Source organism: Gossypium hirsutum, chromosome A06 (assembly GCF_007990345.1).
Source record: "Gossypium hirsutum isolate 1008001.06 chromosome A06, Gossypium_hirsutum_v2.1, whole genome shotgun sequence".
NCBI lineage: Eukaryota > Viridiplantae > Streptophyta > Magnoliopsida > Malvales > Malvaceae > Gossypium > Gossypium hirsutum.
The window spans coordinates 87966861-87984999 of NC_053429.1; the positions used below are offsets into that span (position 1 = coordinate 87966861).

At 30.4% G+C, this 18139-nt stretch overlaps 1 protein-coding gene across 2 annotated transcripts; it reads right to left on the bottom strand.

The window, feature by feature from the left end:
• Window positions 1-9695: 9695 nt before the first annotated feature.
• LOC107934288 (eukaryotic translation initiation factor 3 subunit D) lies at window positions 9696-12515 on the bottom strand. 2 transcript variants are annotated; one of them, XM_016866663.2, is made up of 2 exons: window positions 10654-12515; window positions 9696-10047 (listed from the first exon to the last, which is right to left on the bottom strand). In XM_016866663.2, the coding sequence occupies exon 1, from the start codon at window positions 12393-12395 to the stop codon at window positions 10656-10658; it is 1740 nt and encodes a 579-aa protein (XP_016722152.1). In that variant the 5' UTR covers window positions 12396-12515; the 3' UTR covers window positions 9696-10047; window positions 10654-10655. The 2 variants fall into 2 exon arrangements, with proteins under 2 accessions (XP_016722152.1, XP_016722153.1); XM_016866664.2 differs by having other exon boundaries at window positions 9696-10073; window positions 10654-12514.
• Between the last annotated feature and the right edge of the window lie 5624 nt (window positions 12516-18139).

Consider the following 18139-nt stretch of genomic DNA (forward strand, 5'->3'; position numbering starts at 1 on the left):
GGCGGAGAGCAGATCGAAGATAACAGATTTGGCGTCTCTGTAGCGGCGGAGAGCAGATCGAAGATAACGGATTTGGCGTCTCTGTATTGTCAAGAGAGCAGATCAAAGATGACAGATTTGGCGTCTCTGTATTTGCAGAGAGCAGATCAAAAATAATAGATCGGTGTTTCTGAGTTTTCAAGGAGCAAGTTGAAGATAGCAAATTTGACACTCCTGAAGACATCAGAATACTTTTAGGGAAGATGAGGAGTAAGATTTTGAGGTTTAGCCAGACCAGGCAAATTTGATCCTTTTTATAGTCTTTGCTCCATTCTCGTTACACGATAATGAGCAAAGAGGGGTAGCTGTAAGGCCCAAATTTTACCCGGGGCCCAATAAAACCAAACCCAAATTAACCTAGCCCATTACCCAGTTACAAGCCCAAACCCAATTTTGGCCCAACCTAATCCCATTACACTAGCCCAACCCAAACACAAAAAAAAAACTAGCCACCAAAGTCTGTCACCACCCACACCTCCACTTGCTTCACTTGCACCTGCAAAATAGAAAAAGGAGAAAAGACAGCAACAAATAATAATAAAATTTGTAAAAAAGGGATGGCTATAAGAAAGCCAACCGAAAATCAATAAGAAAAGGGGGGGATTTTGGATTCTATCTCATTTTTTTCGGCTAAAAATAGAAGCCGAAAAGAAATCGTAAAAGGGGGGATCCCCATTATTGTACGCAGGATTTGAGAAATAAAAGAAAAAAAACACAAAGAAAAGGTGGATTTCCGATCGTATTATCTTGGTTTTCATTTTGTTCTTTAGTTTCTTTTTTATTTTTGTTTACAAATCTATTAAACGAAAGTGGGCATAAAAAAAAGAGAGGAGAAGAGAGTCTTACCGGATCCACCCCGGGGTTGTGTCGCTGGAGTTTTCTTTTCCGTCGTCAGAATCGACGCAAGGAGAAGGTGGGGGTTCTTTCTCTTTTGTTTTCTTCGGTATAGAGAGGCCTTACCATTGAATCTCCCTTTAAAAGTGCCAAAAACCCGGTTCCATGAGGCTTTGAACCACTGTTTACGATGGAAGCCACGACGGGCTCACGATGGTTTGGTGACAGTTCAAAAGGGGGAAGGTAGAAAACCTAGCAGAGAAAAGAAAAGAAGTTGAGGAGAAGGGGCTGCTCTCTTTATTTATTTCTGCTGAATGAATAAAATGGGGGGTGAATGTTTTAAGGAAAAAAAAGGTTTTTTTAAAAAAAAAAAGGGATATGGGTGTTCTAAAAGTTTTTTTTTTTTTTAAAAAGGGGCCACTGTTCTTTAATTTTAATTGCTTTTGGGGAAAGGAAAAAGATGGCCTGCGCATGGACAGTTGGTTCTGCGCATGTTCCCCTTAAATGGGTAATTTGCGCGGCCAGTCCTTCCTATTTTGTGTTACCTTTAATTTGTCCCTATTATGTTTCTTTCATTTTTCTCCAAAAGTTTGCACGATGTTTTAGTTTGGTCCGCGCCTAACCAGTGTTTTTGGTGATTTGGGTCATTTTCAATTTTGATCCCCGAGCATTTGTGCGCGTTTTATTTCGGCCCACAATTTTGTTTATAAATTATCCCTTTGGTTTTGTTGTGCTTACAATGAAGTTTTTTTCCTTAAGAAATAAGAGCATATTATTTTAGCATATAATCTTGTATTGTTTTGATGATTTCGTTGTTTTTTTTTATGTGCATATTTTTTTTTCTTTTCTTTTTTCAAATACTTTCGTATATTATCATTATCTCTTTTATATATATATTATATTAGGTTTATTAATTTCATATATTATTTACTTAAATGTTGTACATATATCACTTTGCATATTGCTAAATCTTTTTGAAACTTCATTTATGTATTATATATATATTTGATGCATCTCAAATTTCCATGTAAATTATTTTATGGCATTTATTTTAAAATTCATTCGTATGATATTATTTAATTTATTACTTATTTATATTTTTCTATTTATTTTAAAAGTTTTATATTCATTATTTGTTTTAAAGTCTTTGTATTACTTTTATAGTAGTGTTCTTTTAAAATTTCCTTTCTTCCCTATTGTTCATTTTATTTTAAAAATTGATATTTTATTTGAGTAATTTGCTTAGAACTTCTTTTAAGTTGGCTTTTAATTCATTAGCTTATAATTATTAACATTTGTATTTATATATTTGTTCCTTCATGTTTTTGCATCATTCTTGATTATTCATGTAATGTTATTGTCCCAAATTTTTATTTCTGGCTCAATACTAAGCTTGCATGCTCTTTATTGCATCATGTTTTTTTAATTCCAACTTCTTTCTCAACGTCAATTGTTTTTATCTCTAAATAATCAAACAAGTATATTGACTCATTTTTTTGCAATTGTATTTGAAACTTCACAAATCAAGGCAATGTTTCGTGTTTGGAAATTCGGGAAATAGTTGTGTCCTAACTCACTAGATATGACATTTTGTTACCTCGAAATAAGATTTTTCGCAAGTAAAGGCAATATTAGATGTTTGGCAATTCGGGAAATCGTGCCCTATCGTGCTGGGTTACAATTTACTATTTGTTCGAAACAATCGAATATTCCTTCGGTGTTCCACTCATGTCTTTTAAAAAATTTCATTAAAACGAAAGAGATGTTCGATATTTAGCAATTCATGGAATCGTGCCCTAACGTGTTGGGTTGCAATTTCTCGTTTGCTCAAATAATCGAATGTCTCTTTAGAATTTCATTCATGTTTTCTAAAAAAAAACTTATAAAGGAAATGTTCGGTATTTAGCAGTTCGGGGAATAGTACCCTATCGTGCTGGGTTGCAATTTCCTATTTGCTCAAAATAATCGAATATCTCTCCGGAATTTCACTCGTATCTTCCAAGGTGAGGCAATGGTCAATGTTTAGAAATTCTAGGAATCGTGCCCTACTGTGCTGGGTATCGATTTTTTGTTAGACCAAATAGTTGGGCATCCTTTTGTTATTTTCGAATTACAAATTTTTGAACGTCGAAACAAGAAGATTTTTGGCAATGGACTCAAGTTATTCAAATGTTATTAACAAGAACCACATTTCAAAAACATTTTTAATTTTAGACAAAAGGACAGTATTTACTCAATTTGGTACCAATTTTGGGCGTAATGACGGTGCTAATCCTTCCTCATACGTAACCGACTCCCGAGCCTATTTTCTCATATTTTCGTAGACCAAAATCATTGTTTTAATAAACAAAAATATTTTATTAAAACAACCCAAATTTCTAGGTGATCCGATCACACCTAAACAAAAAAAGATTGGTGGCGACTCTATTTTTGCTTTCCAAAAAGTCGATCCATCATTTTTAAAACGAAATAAAAAAATGGTTTCGACATTTGCAAAACTTAATTTAGTGAGAAATATTCACTCTCTCTAACAGTTGCAACAAGTAAACCTAATCTATCACATACTTCTTGATAATTCTTCTCACTTTCAAATCTTGAAGAACAATACTTTCACCATTAAGTTTACCCCTGTGAATTCAACAAGTAAAATTACAACACAACTTATTGTATTAACAATTTGTGCTCTAAGAAAAGTTCCCTAACATAAATAAAATAAGTGCTAAAAGTTCTTAGTACAAAAACCTATACAAATCTCCATTAAATAGATCTATGTTTGAAACTTACTAACGTAAAAGGTCTATAACAATTTCATTTAAACAATAATATAATAATATATTTAGAATAATAGAGAACAAACCAAATATGGACTCTTGGCAACTAATCTCATAGCGTGTCAATCCAATCTAAATTTCTATGTTACAAGAGATTGTCTCGGGTGATTTAATTCGATCTAATGATATTTTAGCACATTAAATATTTTTTACAGTTTAAAAATAATAAAGTAGATTATATATTTTTATAATATTATATATTTTGATTTTTTAATTCATATAATAATAATTATATTAAGAATGTTAATAAATTATATTTTTTATTAAATTATATTTAATAATAATTATGTTAAAATATGATTAAATTATTTATTATTTTTATTAAATTGTTTTCAATAATAATCTTATTAAAATTTAATAACAATAACAATAATCATCTACCTAAAAAAATTCTGCTAAGGGTATTCTAGTCATTTTGGTTTTTTTCCTTATGCTATTATAACATTATTATATTCAACCAAACACAAGAATACTATTACAGTTCTATTCTATTCCATTCAATCAAACAGTTGAATTACTGATTACAGCTTTTTTCTATTACAACTCTATTCAATTACAACTCTATTCAATTACAGCCCTATTCCATTACAGTGAACCAAACGTAGCATAAGGATTTTTGGGGCGTTACATGAATAGTATTATACACCATGAACATGCATGTCTTATAAAATATTTAAGTTGTAATGTTTTGTACTACTTTTAAGAGTCTATTATAAATAACAAACGTTTGATTCAAATCTTTTTGACTTGGAAAATATATTTAAATAATAATAATAAATACATCTAGGTTAGTTTTCGTCAATTGTAAAATTTTATTAAGTATGTAAGTATCGTGATATCTTATATTTGGATCCGATAAATCAAGTCAAATATAAAATATTACAGAGTAAACTTATCTCGCCTCATCTCACTATATTTACAAAACTACCCCTAGTATATATACATATTAAGTTACGTTAAATCCAAGATGATCTCCTACTCGTGTCGTCTACCCAGCTCCCATCTACTAGTACATTCTTTCCCAGCGGTAATTCTCTCCCTAACTAACTATTGCTAAAAAAATTTATTTTGAATCTCCTTTTTACACATTAAAATGGGGATTATAGTATTTACTTAATTTTTCGGTAATATATTAGGAATTACGATAATGGAAAAACTAATCTTATTGCTCCAAAATTGGCCAAAGCAAATAGTTGTTTGATAAACTTTAGAAAGATATATATATAAAAATAGATTTGGTGAAGATCGGACCCTTTATAAAATATTGTGCTCTTTCTTTAGGTAAAGATCGGGACATGATAGTATAGCTTGGATTGCCTCACCTCCTTACAAAATTATATGACAATTTCAGTGTATGACACTTGTTCCTAGGTGCATTAATGCATAATTTGAAATGGAGTACAAGGTCAATAATCTTTGTTTAAGTATATCCATCAGCATATCCTACTTTCTTTGGCAAACAAAAAATAGTTGTTTTTTAGAAGTGGCACTCTATCAACTAAGTCAATATGTGCATCATCAAGAAGAGCTGTTCATTGACTTACTAATCTCCATAGCCTTGATTTTGGTTACTTGTTATTTACTTCTATCTTTAATTGTTTGCGCTATTCTTCACACAAATTTAGGCATACTAAATTCCGGGTGGAGATCCAAAAATACTTTATTGGCTATCACATGCATGAATAAATGTAATTTAATTTTACAAGGAGAAAAACGGCACCATCACAATATGATGCAAGGCTCAAGTCAACAGTATTTTATATACCCAACTTTGGCCCCACAAAACTTTATTTATTTACTAGTTGGCAGTCTTAGCAAGATTTGAGTGTCCAAATTCCTAAAAAATTTCAAGCTGTTTGGCCCTTTAATCTTTAAAAAATTCATTTTATTTTTTATTTTATTTTCCATTTTTTTAACTCTTAAATTTATATATTTTTTTAAATCACTTTAAAATAAATAAAAAATTAATGTTTGTTAACTTTGTTAATATGGCATACACGTGGATTGCCATGTCAACATTTAATTAATTTTTTAAATTCAAAAAATTATAAAAAAATATATTTTTAAAATTTAAAAATAATTAAAATTATTAAAAAGTATAAACCTATAAAAAAATTTTAAAATTTTTAAATTAAAAAAATTAACTAAATACGGATATATCATTCATGTGGCAGTGTACGCGTATTGAAGGATAAAAAAATTATTATGCCAAAATTGACATCACAACATTTTTATATACATATCAAATTTTGGATAACATACCAGCTGGTTCTCAAGTCCGTTAAAATTTTCCTTTTTTATGATTTTTGTAAATAAAATTGAGATTTTTTTGGTATTTTCGCTCTTGTTGTTGAACTACATGTATTTTTTAAAATAAAATAAATTTTTTTTAATTTCTAGAAATTTTTTATTATTATCGTATTTTTTCTGATTTTTTATATATATTTTGGAGATTTTTCTAAATTTGTTTGACAATTTTTTTATGTATTTTCGCTCTTTTTATATTTTATTTATTTTTTAAAAATAAAAATAAAAATCTTTTTAATTTATGAGAATTTTATATATTTTTCTTATTTATAGAAAAAAGATATTTTTTTAGCTATTTTTTCTGATTTTTTTAATTTAGTCAAAAGAAAATACAAACCCGGGGACATGACAAACTAATAAAAAAATATGCTAACTGAGTGCAATTTTAGGAGTAAATAATATATTAACCCTAAAAAAGTGGTTTTAGGGAAAAGTTAAAAGTTCCAAATAGCGAATGTGCATATCGTTGAGTGAAGGATTAGCGGGTAATTGTGGGCATGGAGTTTTAATGAAAGTAGCTGAGGAGCGGTTGAACGCAAGGCAATGTTAGATTTAAGTAAGGTGTGGATCGCTGTTTCTAATAATGGGAAACATTGAAATGATAGTTGAAGACCTTTTTTGTGAAGCTTTGGCTGGTTCAGTTTGCAGTGTTGAAGAGTCACTACCCTCATTCATTCCTTTGACTAAGAAATGGTAATGTTCACTTGCAAAACCCAACAACAAATGCCATATGCCACTCTCATACACCCTTTTAACTCAAATTTTTCTTGAAATAAGTGAATATTTTAACCAGTAAATAAGGGCGAAATCAAAAATTTGGATCCGAACTTAAATTGTTTTTTTTAATAGTTTATATATTTATAATTTTTAAAAAATTAAATTAAATTTTTATTATTTTTAGAGAGTTAGAATATGATTTTAGCTTTACTAATTTAAATTTTTAAAATTTCAAAATCGATAATTTTCTATTTTTAGAAGATGCAAATTAGTTGCCGTTAAATTATAAATGGGCAACCTGAGTCAAGAAAAACCTCTATGGGTTAAATTTTTTTTATTCTATTAAAAATATTTTTATTAAATAAATAATAATTTTTTGAACCATAATAGATGGTAAATTAAATTACTTTATGTTTATTGGAGTACAAATTTTACTTTACATTTAAAGTATTATGTTTTCATTATTAATAAAAAAGTAAAAAGAAAAAATATATATTATTTTTGTTTTAAAAAGCAAATTTTAATTATTTATGCAATAAAATTTTATAAACAATAAATCTAATATATTACAATACATAAATCTCAAAACTATACATGGACTTTGGTTTAATGTGTAATTTTATATACGAAATTTTGATTTGATTCAATTCTCACGAATAATTAACACAATTAATTGATATAGCATCATTTTATGATTATATATTGCATATATATATATAATTATATTTATCCAATATAGAAATAAATTTGTGTAGTTATTTTTTAAAATGTTTGTAATTGAATCAAAATCAAAGTTTTATGTGTATAATTGTACCGAACTGAAATTCATGTATCAAATTGCACATTGAATTAAAGTTCATGTATAATTTTAAAATTTATCCCTATAATATAATTATATTAATTAATTATTATTTTAAATAATATTGTCTTTCATTAATTATTATGAAATAACTGTGTTATACATTATAAGCAATGAAAATGCTTTAATTATATTTAAATTTTTATTATAATGATTGAATTATTAAACAAGTTAATATATTTTAATTATATCCAACATTTCAATTTGCCAATATTATTTTATACTAATTAAAAATATTTTCTTTATATTCCCAAATTTAAATATTTTTATTTACTCTAATTTGGGGAGGAAAACTAGTAAAAGGAAAGTAAAACAAAATTTTAAGGTGTAGAATGTCTTTTTAGTCTTTCATTAATAATTGGGTAAATTACATTGCTGGTCACTAAACTATGCAAAAATATCTTTTTTGGTCACTCAATTTTTAAAACTTTCAAAATGGTCACACGACTAATCAAATTTATTCTTTTTAGTCTATCTCCTATTAATGACATTAACTATTTGATAGGAGGGTGTGGTGACAGTCCAAAATTGAGTGTAATAATAAATTTAGTCCTTAATTTTTAAATATTATGTTAATTTATTCACAATTTAAAAAAAGGATAGGACACGAGATACCCAAACATGAAGTAATTCATTGAATGACTTTTACAACAGGCTGAACCGGCGATAATTGCAGCCACCGGAACTGGTACTATATCGGCTAACTTTCGAACCTTAATGTTTCACAGGGTGCACGCTTTCAGTTCCGCCTTCAAAGTCAGCTCCTCACCTTCTCGTCATCGCCACCATCACCTGTATGAAGAAGGGTTTGCTCGTAGGGCTTTAGATTAATGTATTATTTTAAATAAAATACAATGTAATTTATACATTTTTTAAAATTTATTTTATTTTTGAAAATCTGTTATTTTTATTTTTATTTTTTAAGAATTAAGAGCAATTTGAGAAAATTTGTAATGTTGAGAGTAACTTTTTTAAAACTATGACTAAATTGGTATAATATGTAAAAATTAAGGAATAAATTTATTATTATACCATTGAATTATCATATCACCAATAAAACATAGATAAAAAAGAATAAATTTGATTAGTTTAGTGATCATTTTGAAAGTTTTAAAATTTTGATGACAAAAAAAGAAAAATCTGAGCATAATTGGTGACCTATAGTATAATTTACCATAAATTTATGAAAAGTTATAATTATACAAATTATAATCCTTTCCTATAAATTATTTATCTAAACAAAAATATTAAATTAGAGTGGATTTGAATGGGTGATACATTTACCTATGGTTAGTGTAAAAACAATAATGATAGTGAGATTAGATACTATAGCACAAGAGAGAAAGTAAACTAAATGCAGCACAATACATCTTACCATCCATCAAAACTCAGCCTTACTCTTTTATTCAAACTAGATTTGTTTATTAGTCAAATCACCTGCTTGAAAAATAAAAATGTTAAGACAAAAACATAATATCTAAAAAAATGAACTTGGGTATAATTTAAGGCCATATTTGGCCTAACCCAACCCAACACAAATATATTATATTATAAATATAAAATAATAATTATATATTTATATTCAATCATTAATCCAATAATAATTAAATCATTATTCAAAGCCCAAAAAAAAAACTTACTCAATAAAATAATCCAACTCAAATATAACTTTTTAAAATATTTATTTAATGCAATAAAATATTTATTATATTTATGATAATATTTTTTAATATAAATGCTTTTCTTAATGTATTTTTAATGTATTGAAAAACTTATATTTTATTATTTTTAGTGCATTTAGTATATTATTTTTTCAAAAAAATATTTTCAAATAAATTAATCTAAAAAGAATCAAATATGAACAAACAAAGTCGGATCCATATCTACCTTCTTATTTTTTAAAATTAAGCAAAACTTGAGAAAAATTTTAAACCTATTTTTCAAGTCAGGCCAAACTCTCTTAGATGGACCCAACTTAAATCTGACCTAAATGTACCCAACTTAAATCTGACCTAAATCTAACCCAACCCATTTGATATAGTCACTTACTTTTCTTTAGCTTTCCACTCTTTTAATCCAATAGTGTTAAGAGTAACTCGAATCAGATTACCAAAAATATAACATTTAAAAAATGCGAAGTTCATAACACTGCAGGAAAAGAAACAGCCTCCAGATAAAAGAGAAAATGAAAATGCAAAAGCCTTGTAAACTCGGTATCACAGTTCTTGACTAGCATGTAAGCTTCAAAGCATACTTATCAATCACTTTCAAAAGTTGAATAAATGCTCCTACAGAATCTGCCCGCACATGTTTGCCAGGTCGGCTTGCAGATTCACAAAAATAGCTAAGAAAGAAAAATACAGTGAACTAATTTTGAGCTTCAAACGTGGTCCTTTTGAGGCGATAACATCCCCTGGATTGTTGTCCTCCTTAATCACCAATAAGCTCTAGCAATCAACACTGAAAACCGCAAGCATAAGACACAACTGACACAGCAAGCAGACAATCAAAGACAAAGCATCCACACAATATAGCAAGTACAACAACGAAGAGTTGCTCCACAAAACAAATGATTGCTTCAATACATAAGCAACTAATAAAGTTCTTGAAATTTGAAATTTGCATGCCATACAACATACCACCAAATCAAAAAGATATTTCCAATATAACCCCAGATGAACTATATAGATTTGAAGGATTTCAAATTGAACAAAATGTTGTAGGGAAGTGGCTAAACAATTCTAACCTCTTAAAATTTTATGAGCAATGGTAAAATAGAAAAGAAAATTGAACATCATTAAGGGAGGATAAGATAACATGAAAAGCCAAGTTTCATATGATTACAAACGCTTTGTATATTAAAAAAAAGAAGAAAGAAAATCAAGTTATAAATACTAGTATATGGTACTGTGGTTAACTCAATAATATTTGGATCCATACAACATGCCAAGTACTAACATAAGAATAAGGGAAATTAACTTGCATGGAAGTCTTTGAGATAATAGTCTAGTGGAACACCACAAAATGCAGAGGAATATATTAAGAAAAATCCCAAGGAACCATTACCATTAAGTTTGTGTCTCAGTCTCTTTTGCCTCAACATCATTTGTAGTGCCATTCGGCTCCCCAGCTTCAGTATCCTCCGTCGGTGGCTGAACCTGCTCCTCTTCTGGCAATGGTTCTTCCACGTAATCATTCTCAAAAGCATCAGCTGGGACCTCATAAATCCTAACTTGAGGCTTTGATGGATCCTTCACAAGCACATATTTCCCCTCATTCAACTTCATACACAAATCCACAATGGACTTCACAATCCCCCACATATTAGCAGTATTCAGATTAATTTGTGCAGCAAAATCCCTTGGCTTATAACCAACAACACCCAATATCACATGGTTAAAATGATCCCTAGGATGAACCCTCGAAACATAACCCAATTTCATCAAATCGGCACTAGCTAAAATTGATTGAGCAGTCCATTTAGCCAACTTATTCGCATTGTTCTTCAACTCGGTAGCCAAGACTGCCCCCCTTTGTGTTTCCAACTTCTGCCTCCAATCAACACCAGAATACTTGGGATCAAACTCATTAAGCGCATTCAAAGTGAGGAAAGACTTTTGATTATTAACCTCAACAACACTCTGAACCTCACACCGTGCAATCAAATACATATCATTATCAAGTTTCCACCTCCTATACCGATATGCCACAGAAGCCACCTCATCACCTTCATTGGCAAATGGGTTCAGCTCATCAAAACTAACCTTATTCCCATCCCTAACCAAAACCTGCTGTGAAAAATTCTGATTTATGTAAGCTGCTTCAACACTCAATGAATAAGCAGAGTTAATATCATCTTTAGCTTCAGGCAATGGCTCCTGAGAGGTCTCGTGGACCGATAGCAAATCTAACTGTGACCCATCTCTTTTGTCGAAAAATAGTTTATTCCCAACACGTTGAATCACAATGTCCCAAGAATAAACTGACCTGGGTGCACACATTAACGTTGCCAGAATCGTATCAGTGGCGAAAACAGTTGCTTTGTCCTCATTTGCCAATCTTCGGATCACCGGGTCGTCAGTCGTGGTGACTTTAAAGAAGTTTCTGTTCTTGAACCTCTCGAGTCTCCGTTCGTTCTTCGGGGTAATTCGATCAAAGGACCGATCGTAATACTCTAAAGCACCGCAGAGAAGTAAATCTTCAGGTTCTGGAACGGAAAAGGATAATTTGGAGAATGTTGAGAAAGGGATTTGATCCAGCATGTTCCACTCTGGTTGGATATCGACGGAGGATTTGAAAATCGCAGCTTCACGACGTTGCTGGTTCTGGTTCGATCGGTTGAGATTATAAAGACGGTCACGTCGGGCTCGTTCTTTTTCAGCTTCTCTTTTACGGGCCTCAACTTCTTCATCTCGCCGTTGAGGAAGTTGAGGTCGGTGTTGGTTGAAGCGCCACTTGGGGCCAAATTTAGGTCGAGTAGGCGGCTTTGCGTCGACTAAACGAAAGGAAGAATCGTCTTCGGGGTTTGCAAGAGGGAAAGTATCGAGGTCGAGCGAGAAATCGAAGGGGGACTCTGAGGAGGCTGCGCCAGGCTTCCCTGAAGAAGGGCGGTTAGATGGATTGGCATTTGCAAAAGATCGGGTGAAGTCGGCGATTCGGCCGAGTTTTTCAGAGCGGGAGAAGGGAGCGAAAGGAACGTGAAGAGGGAGAGTGGTGGTGGTGGACGGCGCGGTGGCGGTGGTGGAGTCGGGCGGACCCCAGCCGTCAGGATTAAACGGAACGGCGCCTACTTCGAAAACTCCTACCATTGTCGACGGATCTCTAGATTTTTCTTGCAGTGGAGCCGAAGTGTATAAAGAGTAAAACAGTGTAAGAAGATAAAAGAAAACCCTAGACCGGCGGAGGGGATTGTCTTAAATGACAGGTTTACCATAGGAATTTGGGCCCTTTGTTTAGATTTATATGAGAACTCGGATCTCTAATTGGGCCTCCACTATCTGAGTGCTACTCATATAAATATATTTTAAGTGGGAAAGAATCTGCTTGCACTAATGCAAAACTTAAAAGCGGTTTTATATTTAATTTTTAAGTAACATTTTACTATTAAAATTTAAATATTAATTACTTAGATTAAGAGCTTAGCTTTGTAAGTGGCTTATATTAATAATTTTTTTAATGTTATGGCAATAGTTTTGTCAATGCAACATTTAGACAATAGTTGAACATGGTTCGCAAAGGTGTGTCGAGAAGCACTAAACAAGGTTGAGACGATAGTTGGATGTGGTTCACACTAGTACACGAAAATCTATTAAAGAAGATGTAAAAAGTTAGGTAGGGTTTCAACGGTGTGTTAAGTGCTTGGAGTTTTCTTAAAAACGAAGAGGGTTATACAGAGGAGCTTGATATGGCTTTCACTAAATAGGTATCGTATAATGTAAGACCATATAGTGCTCTACTAGGATGTGATTCGTTATACAACTTGGCCCTACTCTTATAGAATCAACAATTGTAACATCTCTTACACGAGTCAAATCAATAACTCGAGCAAAAGATGTCACATTTCAATATTAATATATTACTTAAGTTCCATTATTATCTTTAAAATACCTCAATACATCCTTCAAAACATCATGTAACTCATCCATGTTCAATCACTAATCATTAACCATACAATCTTCAAGACATTCCCACTTCAACAGAACTTGTTTTCAAGGCATTTTACTATCTATTTAACACCTTCCTTATATAAGTACATGCCACATTATTGTCCATAAATTGAAATTCATACTTTTCCATCTTACCGTGTTGATGCAATGTGATTCGGTAAGCCACTCACGAACACTTTCCACACGATCACTTTCAGTACACTCTTTTTAGCTAGATTTCACTCCCTTTGCTACTTTTCTATTCCTTTCACACTTTTATCACTTTCTTTCCTTTGTCTACAGTACTTTCATCACTTTCTTATCTTTGGTTTCTATATAAACTGTAGCATCCCTATTTTGGCGGGTCTTAAGTTTTGGCGCATAGACTGAGAGTAATATATGTGGCGTAGTTCTATCCCCCCAATAGTTTCTTTTAGGCGTATAGAATGGGTGCATAAAAAAATTTGATATATTAGGTAAATAATGACCTTAAAATGTGTTGAGTTGTAAAGAGAAAGAGCTCGGTAAAAGTATTGAAGAAATTGCAAGTTGGGTTAACACCAAAGATATTGTACGCCAAGTTTGGTTGAAATTATTGTGCTAGTTACGTTGTAAACATTCTAGTTAGGGATCAATTGAGTAGATGAGTTTGGTATAAATAAATATATTGGATGATCATTTATGTTCTTCTCAAAGGTCGTAGACTAAAATAAGGACAATTCTGAAAGATTGTGACACATGTCAAGTTCCATAACAAGGATATAGGTTGTATATATATGTATTCATACTTGAAAAAAAAAGGGAGTTTTCTTCTTCCTTATTTTAAAGTGTTATTATCTTATTCTTAAGGAACCAAAAACATTTCTTTCTTCTTTAAGCTAGAAGTTATAATTCTATATTTTTATTAGTAGATACTCCATGTCAAGGTAAGTATTATGACTCTGCATGTTAAGTTATGAAAGTTTAAGTCTATATGGGTACATCAACAGTAAGATGAAGAAATAAAGCTTTGCATGGGGGTTATCTGTACTCGAGATGATGGTAAATAGTATGCGAATGAGTTTTAATGGTGTTCATATATTTTGTAAGCAGTGGTTGCTGTAGTTTCATGGTGGAAGTTTGAATCTGGAGTTCAAGCTACTGTACGTGGGCATAAGGTGAGTTTTATGTTGACTTCTATATGTATACTGATCCTATTGTGAGTCATCTATAGGAAATTGATTGAACAATGGATTCGAAGTCATGAAAAGTATATTATATGATAATTGGTGTATGAGTATTGAAACATTGAAGTTTGGATGAGTATGTATATGTTTGAAATGTATGCTATGAAATGTGTGTATTTTGATTGAGTGTATATTAGTTAAGTAAAAGGTTGAATTTAGATTGTGTCAATACATGAAGAGTCTATCAAGAGAGTCTGGTTCTGTTCATCGTGGTGGTTTCTAATGGAGTTTGTTGGGACTAAAAACACGAATTTTGATATGAACTCTGAAGGAAAAGTCCATGGTCATGGCACCCTTTGAAAAAGAACTAGGGAATGGTGATTGCCCAATGGGGTTCTCTGTGTGTCCCAGGACAATGATGGGTAAACCTCACGTAATGTAAGTTTAGGAAAATCCATATCATAAACACGACAACAAAGAATAACCTTTGTGGCGAACTCTAAATGGGTCGCTTTAGTGGCGTACTTTATCTGATTGCATGTATGGTGTGCTTTGCTAAGTCTATGTGGCATGAACTATCAAGAATATTTGGTAAGCTATGAATCTGAATGTCTGTCTCTTTTGTAATAAGTATGATCAAGATAAGGTATTGATATGCTCTGGAATAAGAGTTGAATAAAGTCATAAGGGTTCCATGGAAAAAAATGTATATCTATATGTTAAGAAGGGCATCTATCATAATGAACTGTAAATTTGAAAAGTGAGGGATATTGCATCTTTTTCTAAATTTATTCTGAATCTGAGTTAATGCTATTTTGAATTATGAGATTCTGATATAGCATGATATGGAGTTCATATGGATGTTATACATGGTGAATTATCAGTATGAATATATGTGCAGATCTGGATCAGGATATGTCTGAGTGTGAACCAATGGTATGAAACTCTGCGTAAGTATCCACCATATATATGTATCCACCCAAGATAATGTCAGTGAGCAGTTGTGTGAAATAAGAGTATGGGTTAAGGTGTGGATTGTTGGAAGTAGTTTCTAAGGGTATGTTCTGTTAGATAAGTATTATGAGACAAGAGATTTATGAAATGATTAGAATGATTCCTCAGTTAACAAGATATGGAAGATTAAGTATGATAAGGATATGATAACTGGTATATAAAATAATGATAACATTGTGATGGTATCAACAGAAATAAATGGTGCAGAATATGGTCGACTCATAGGAATTCATACAAAATTGCAATGTATCCATAAATGTATGGTTATAGTAGGATTCACTAAGAACACTTATACTTACAAGGTTTGTTGTTATTTTCAGGTTTGTCGTTGAAGAGGCTTCGCATGGAGGGACAAAGTGATGACTATGCTAAAATGGTGGCGGAGTGGGCTATTATGCATATAGTGGATTTATGGTACAATCTTGAATATGCCTTTTGAGTCTACCTTAAAACTAATTTCTAACTTGTAAAGGCATGTATCAAATATGATGTAATAAGTTATTTATCATATATTTTATTTTAAATTAACAAATGTTAAGCTTTTCTTTTGGAGCTACAAATAACAGTTTTAAAATAAATGAGACATTGCAAACTATTTTTGTTAAGTCATTTGTATTGTTTAGTAACACTTGAGATCCGGACCCAATGAATTGAGTCGGGTTTTGAGCGTTACAGAAATTTCTATGGTTTGGGATTGAAAAGTTAAATTTTATTAAAGAATTGAATTGTAAGAAAACCAAAATTTTCTCTCTTCCTCCATGCTATGGACATGTGATGCATGGATGAATGAAGAAAATTATTCATTATTCTCTTTTTATAATCATAAAATAATATAAAATATCTTATAATAATAATTTCAATCCAATGGCTAATTTTTCATCTCACTTTCCATCAAAATCCAATGGCTCAAGATGTGCCAACAATTCATGATTAATAATTATAATAAATATATTTATCTTTGATCCAATGGCCCTTATTAAATCATTCATCATAAAGCAAATCCAATGGCTCAAATTCAATACACTGTGTCTAAGAGCATTTTGGTAATTTTACCAAAATTATCTCACTTGCAAAATAATCATTTTGCCTTTGAAATTTTTTAATATATACAATTGAGCCATTCCAACTTTTGGTATAATTGTAACTTTAGTCCTTCAAATTTTCTATATTTTAATTTAACCCTTCAACTTTTAAATATTTATGATTTAACCCCTTTAGTTTTCATTTTTTAAAATTTAATCCATACCTCAAATTAATATCTAACAACATATTACTTATTTCAACTTCCTCTAGTATCGAATACCCTTGTTTACTATTACTGATATATCACATTTCATTTAATTGGGAAATTCCGTTATGCATATTCCCAATATAACTCTTCACTTATATAGCACATTGGTTTTACATGATTTAACTTTAAGAAATTATTTTTTATACAAGTTTAAGTTATAAAAATTATATTATAAGCATGAACACATATATGTGTTTGGGATGATTATGTCAAAAAATTTCTAAAATAATACTATAAATCTTTAAAAAAAATTATATTGTAAAAAGTAATTTATGTGTATCTTAATTTTATAAAATTATAAGAAAAATTATATTATGTAAATTCTAAATTTTTTTGAAGTTGTGGCTTAAAGGTATAATATAAAAAAAATTATAAAAGCTGAAAGTGTTATAATATACTTATATATAAAAAATTATGGTAAAAGAATATGGATATAACTTATTTCATTACATGCTATATGATATAAAAAAGTGTACTTGCAAACTCTTTAATTTAAAACATTTAAAGCTTTGAAATGTGGTTTAGAGGATATTTGTTGTTCTAAAAAAGATTTCCTATATTAACAATATCACCTCAATATAGCATGAAAAAAATGTTGGATTGTATTAGCATGTTGCAAACAAAGTGTATATGGAATAAGGAGATCTTGATAATCTTAATGACATATACAAAGCTTCAGATTTAGATGATGATGGGCTCGATTAAGGACCAAGAAATGATGATAATGAGTAATGGACATGTATTAAATGTTAAAGAGGGAATAGCACAATAATATGGAGTGCTCGAGAAATTAGAACAAATTGCATATAATATTTATTTTTCTTGTTATTTTTATTACTTGTCGTATTATCTACTATTTTCTTGGACTAATATATTACATATGATGATTTGATTTTAATTTTTGCTACTCGTTTAGAAATTATTTTATCATATTGATAATTTTTTATAGTGATTAATATTTTTTAAAATACAAATTATATAACTGTGCAATTACAACTTGTACTATTGAACACGGCATATGAGATTACGATGTAATTACACTCTATCAACCAAATATACTTAGGGTATTACAATTCTTTGTAAATTACTACCCTAGTAATTACACTTTCATCCAATTATTATATGTTATCCAAACATACCCTAAGGGTGCTAATAATTTGGATTAACGAACGAGATTATAATAATAGAGGGGCCAAACTAGATCAAACAAAAGTATATAGATTAAACCGTAAATGTAAGCATAGTAGAATGACCAATACCATAATATGACCTAAGATAATCTATACCTAACGCTAATCTTTCGTTTTACATAGTGCTTAAATGTATAATAAAAGTTAATTATTCAATTTATCTTTTATTGATTTATATATTACATATTTGAATATTAGATCTATTATTCGATATTAATTTAAAATATTTATTTGATATATTGGCCG

What these genes read in the sequence shown, in the direction of transcription:
- LOC107934288 (XM_016866663.2), bottom strand. Translation starts at nt 12,395, where the DNA reads ATGGTAGGAGTTTTCGAAGTAGGCGCCGTTCCGTTTAATCCTGACGGC.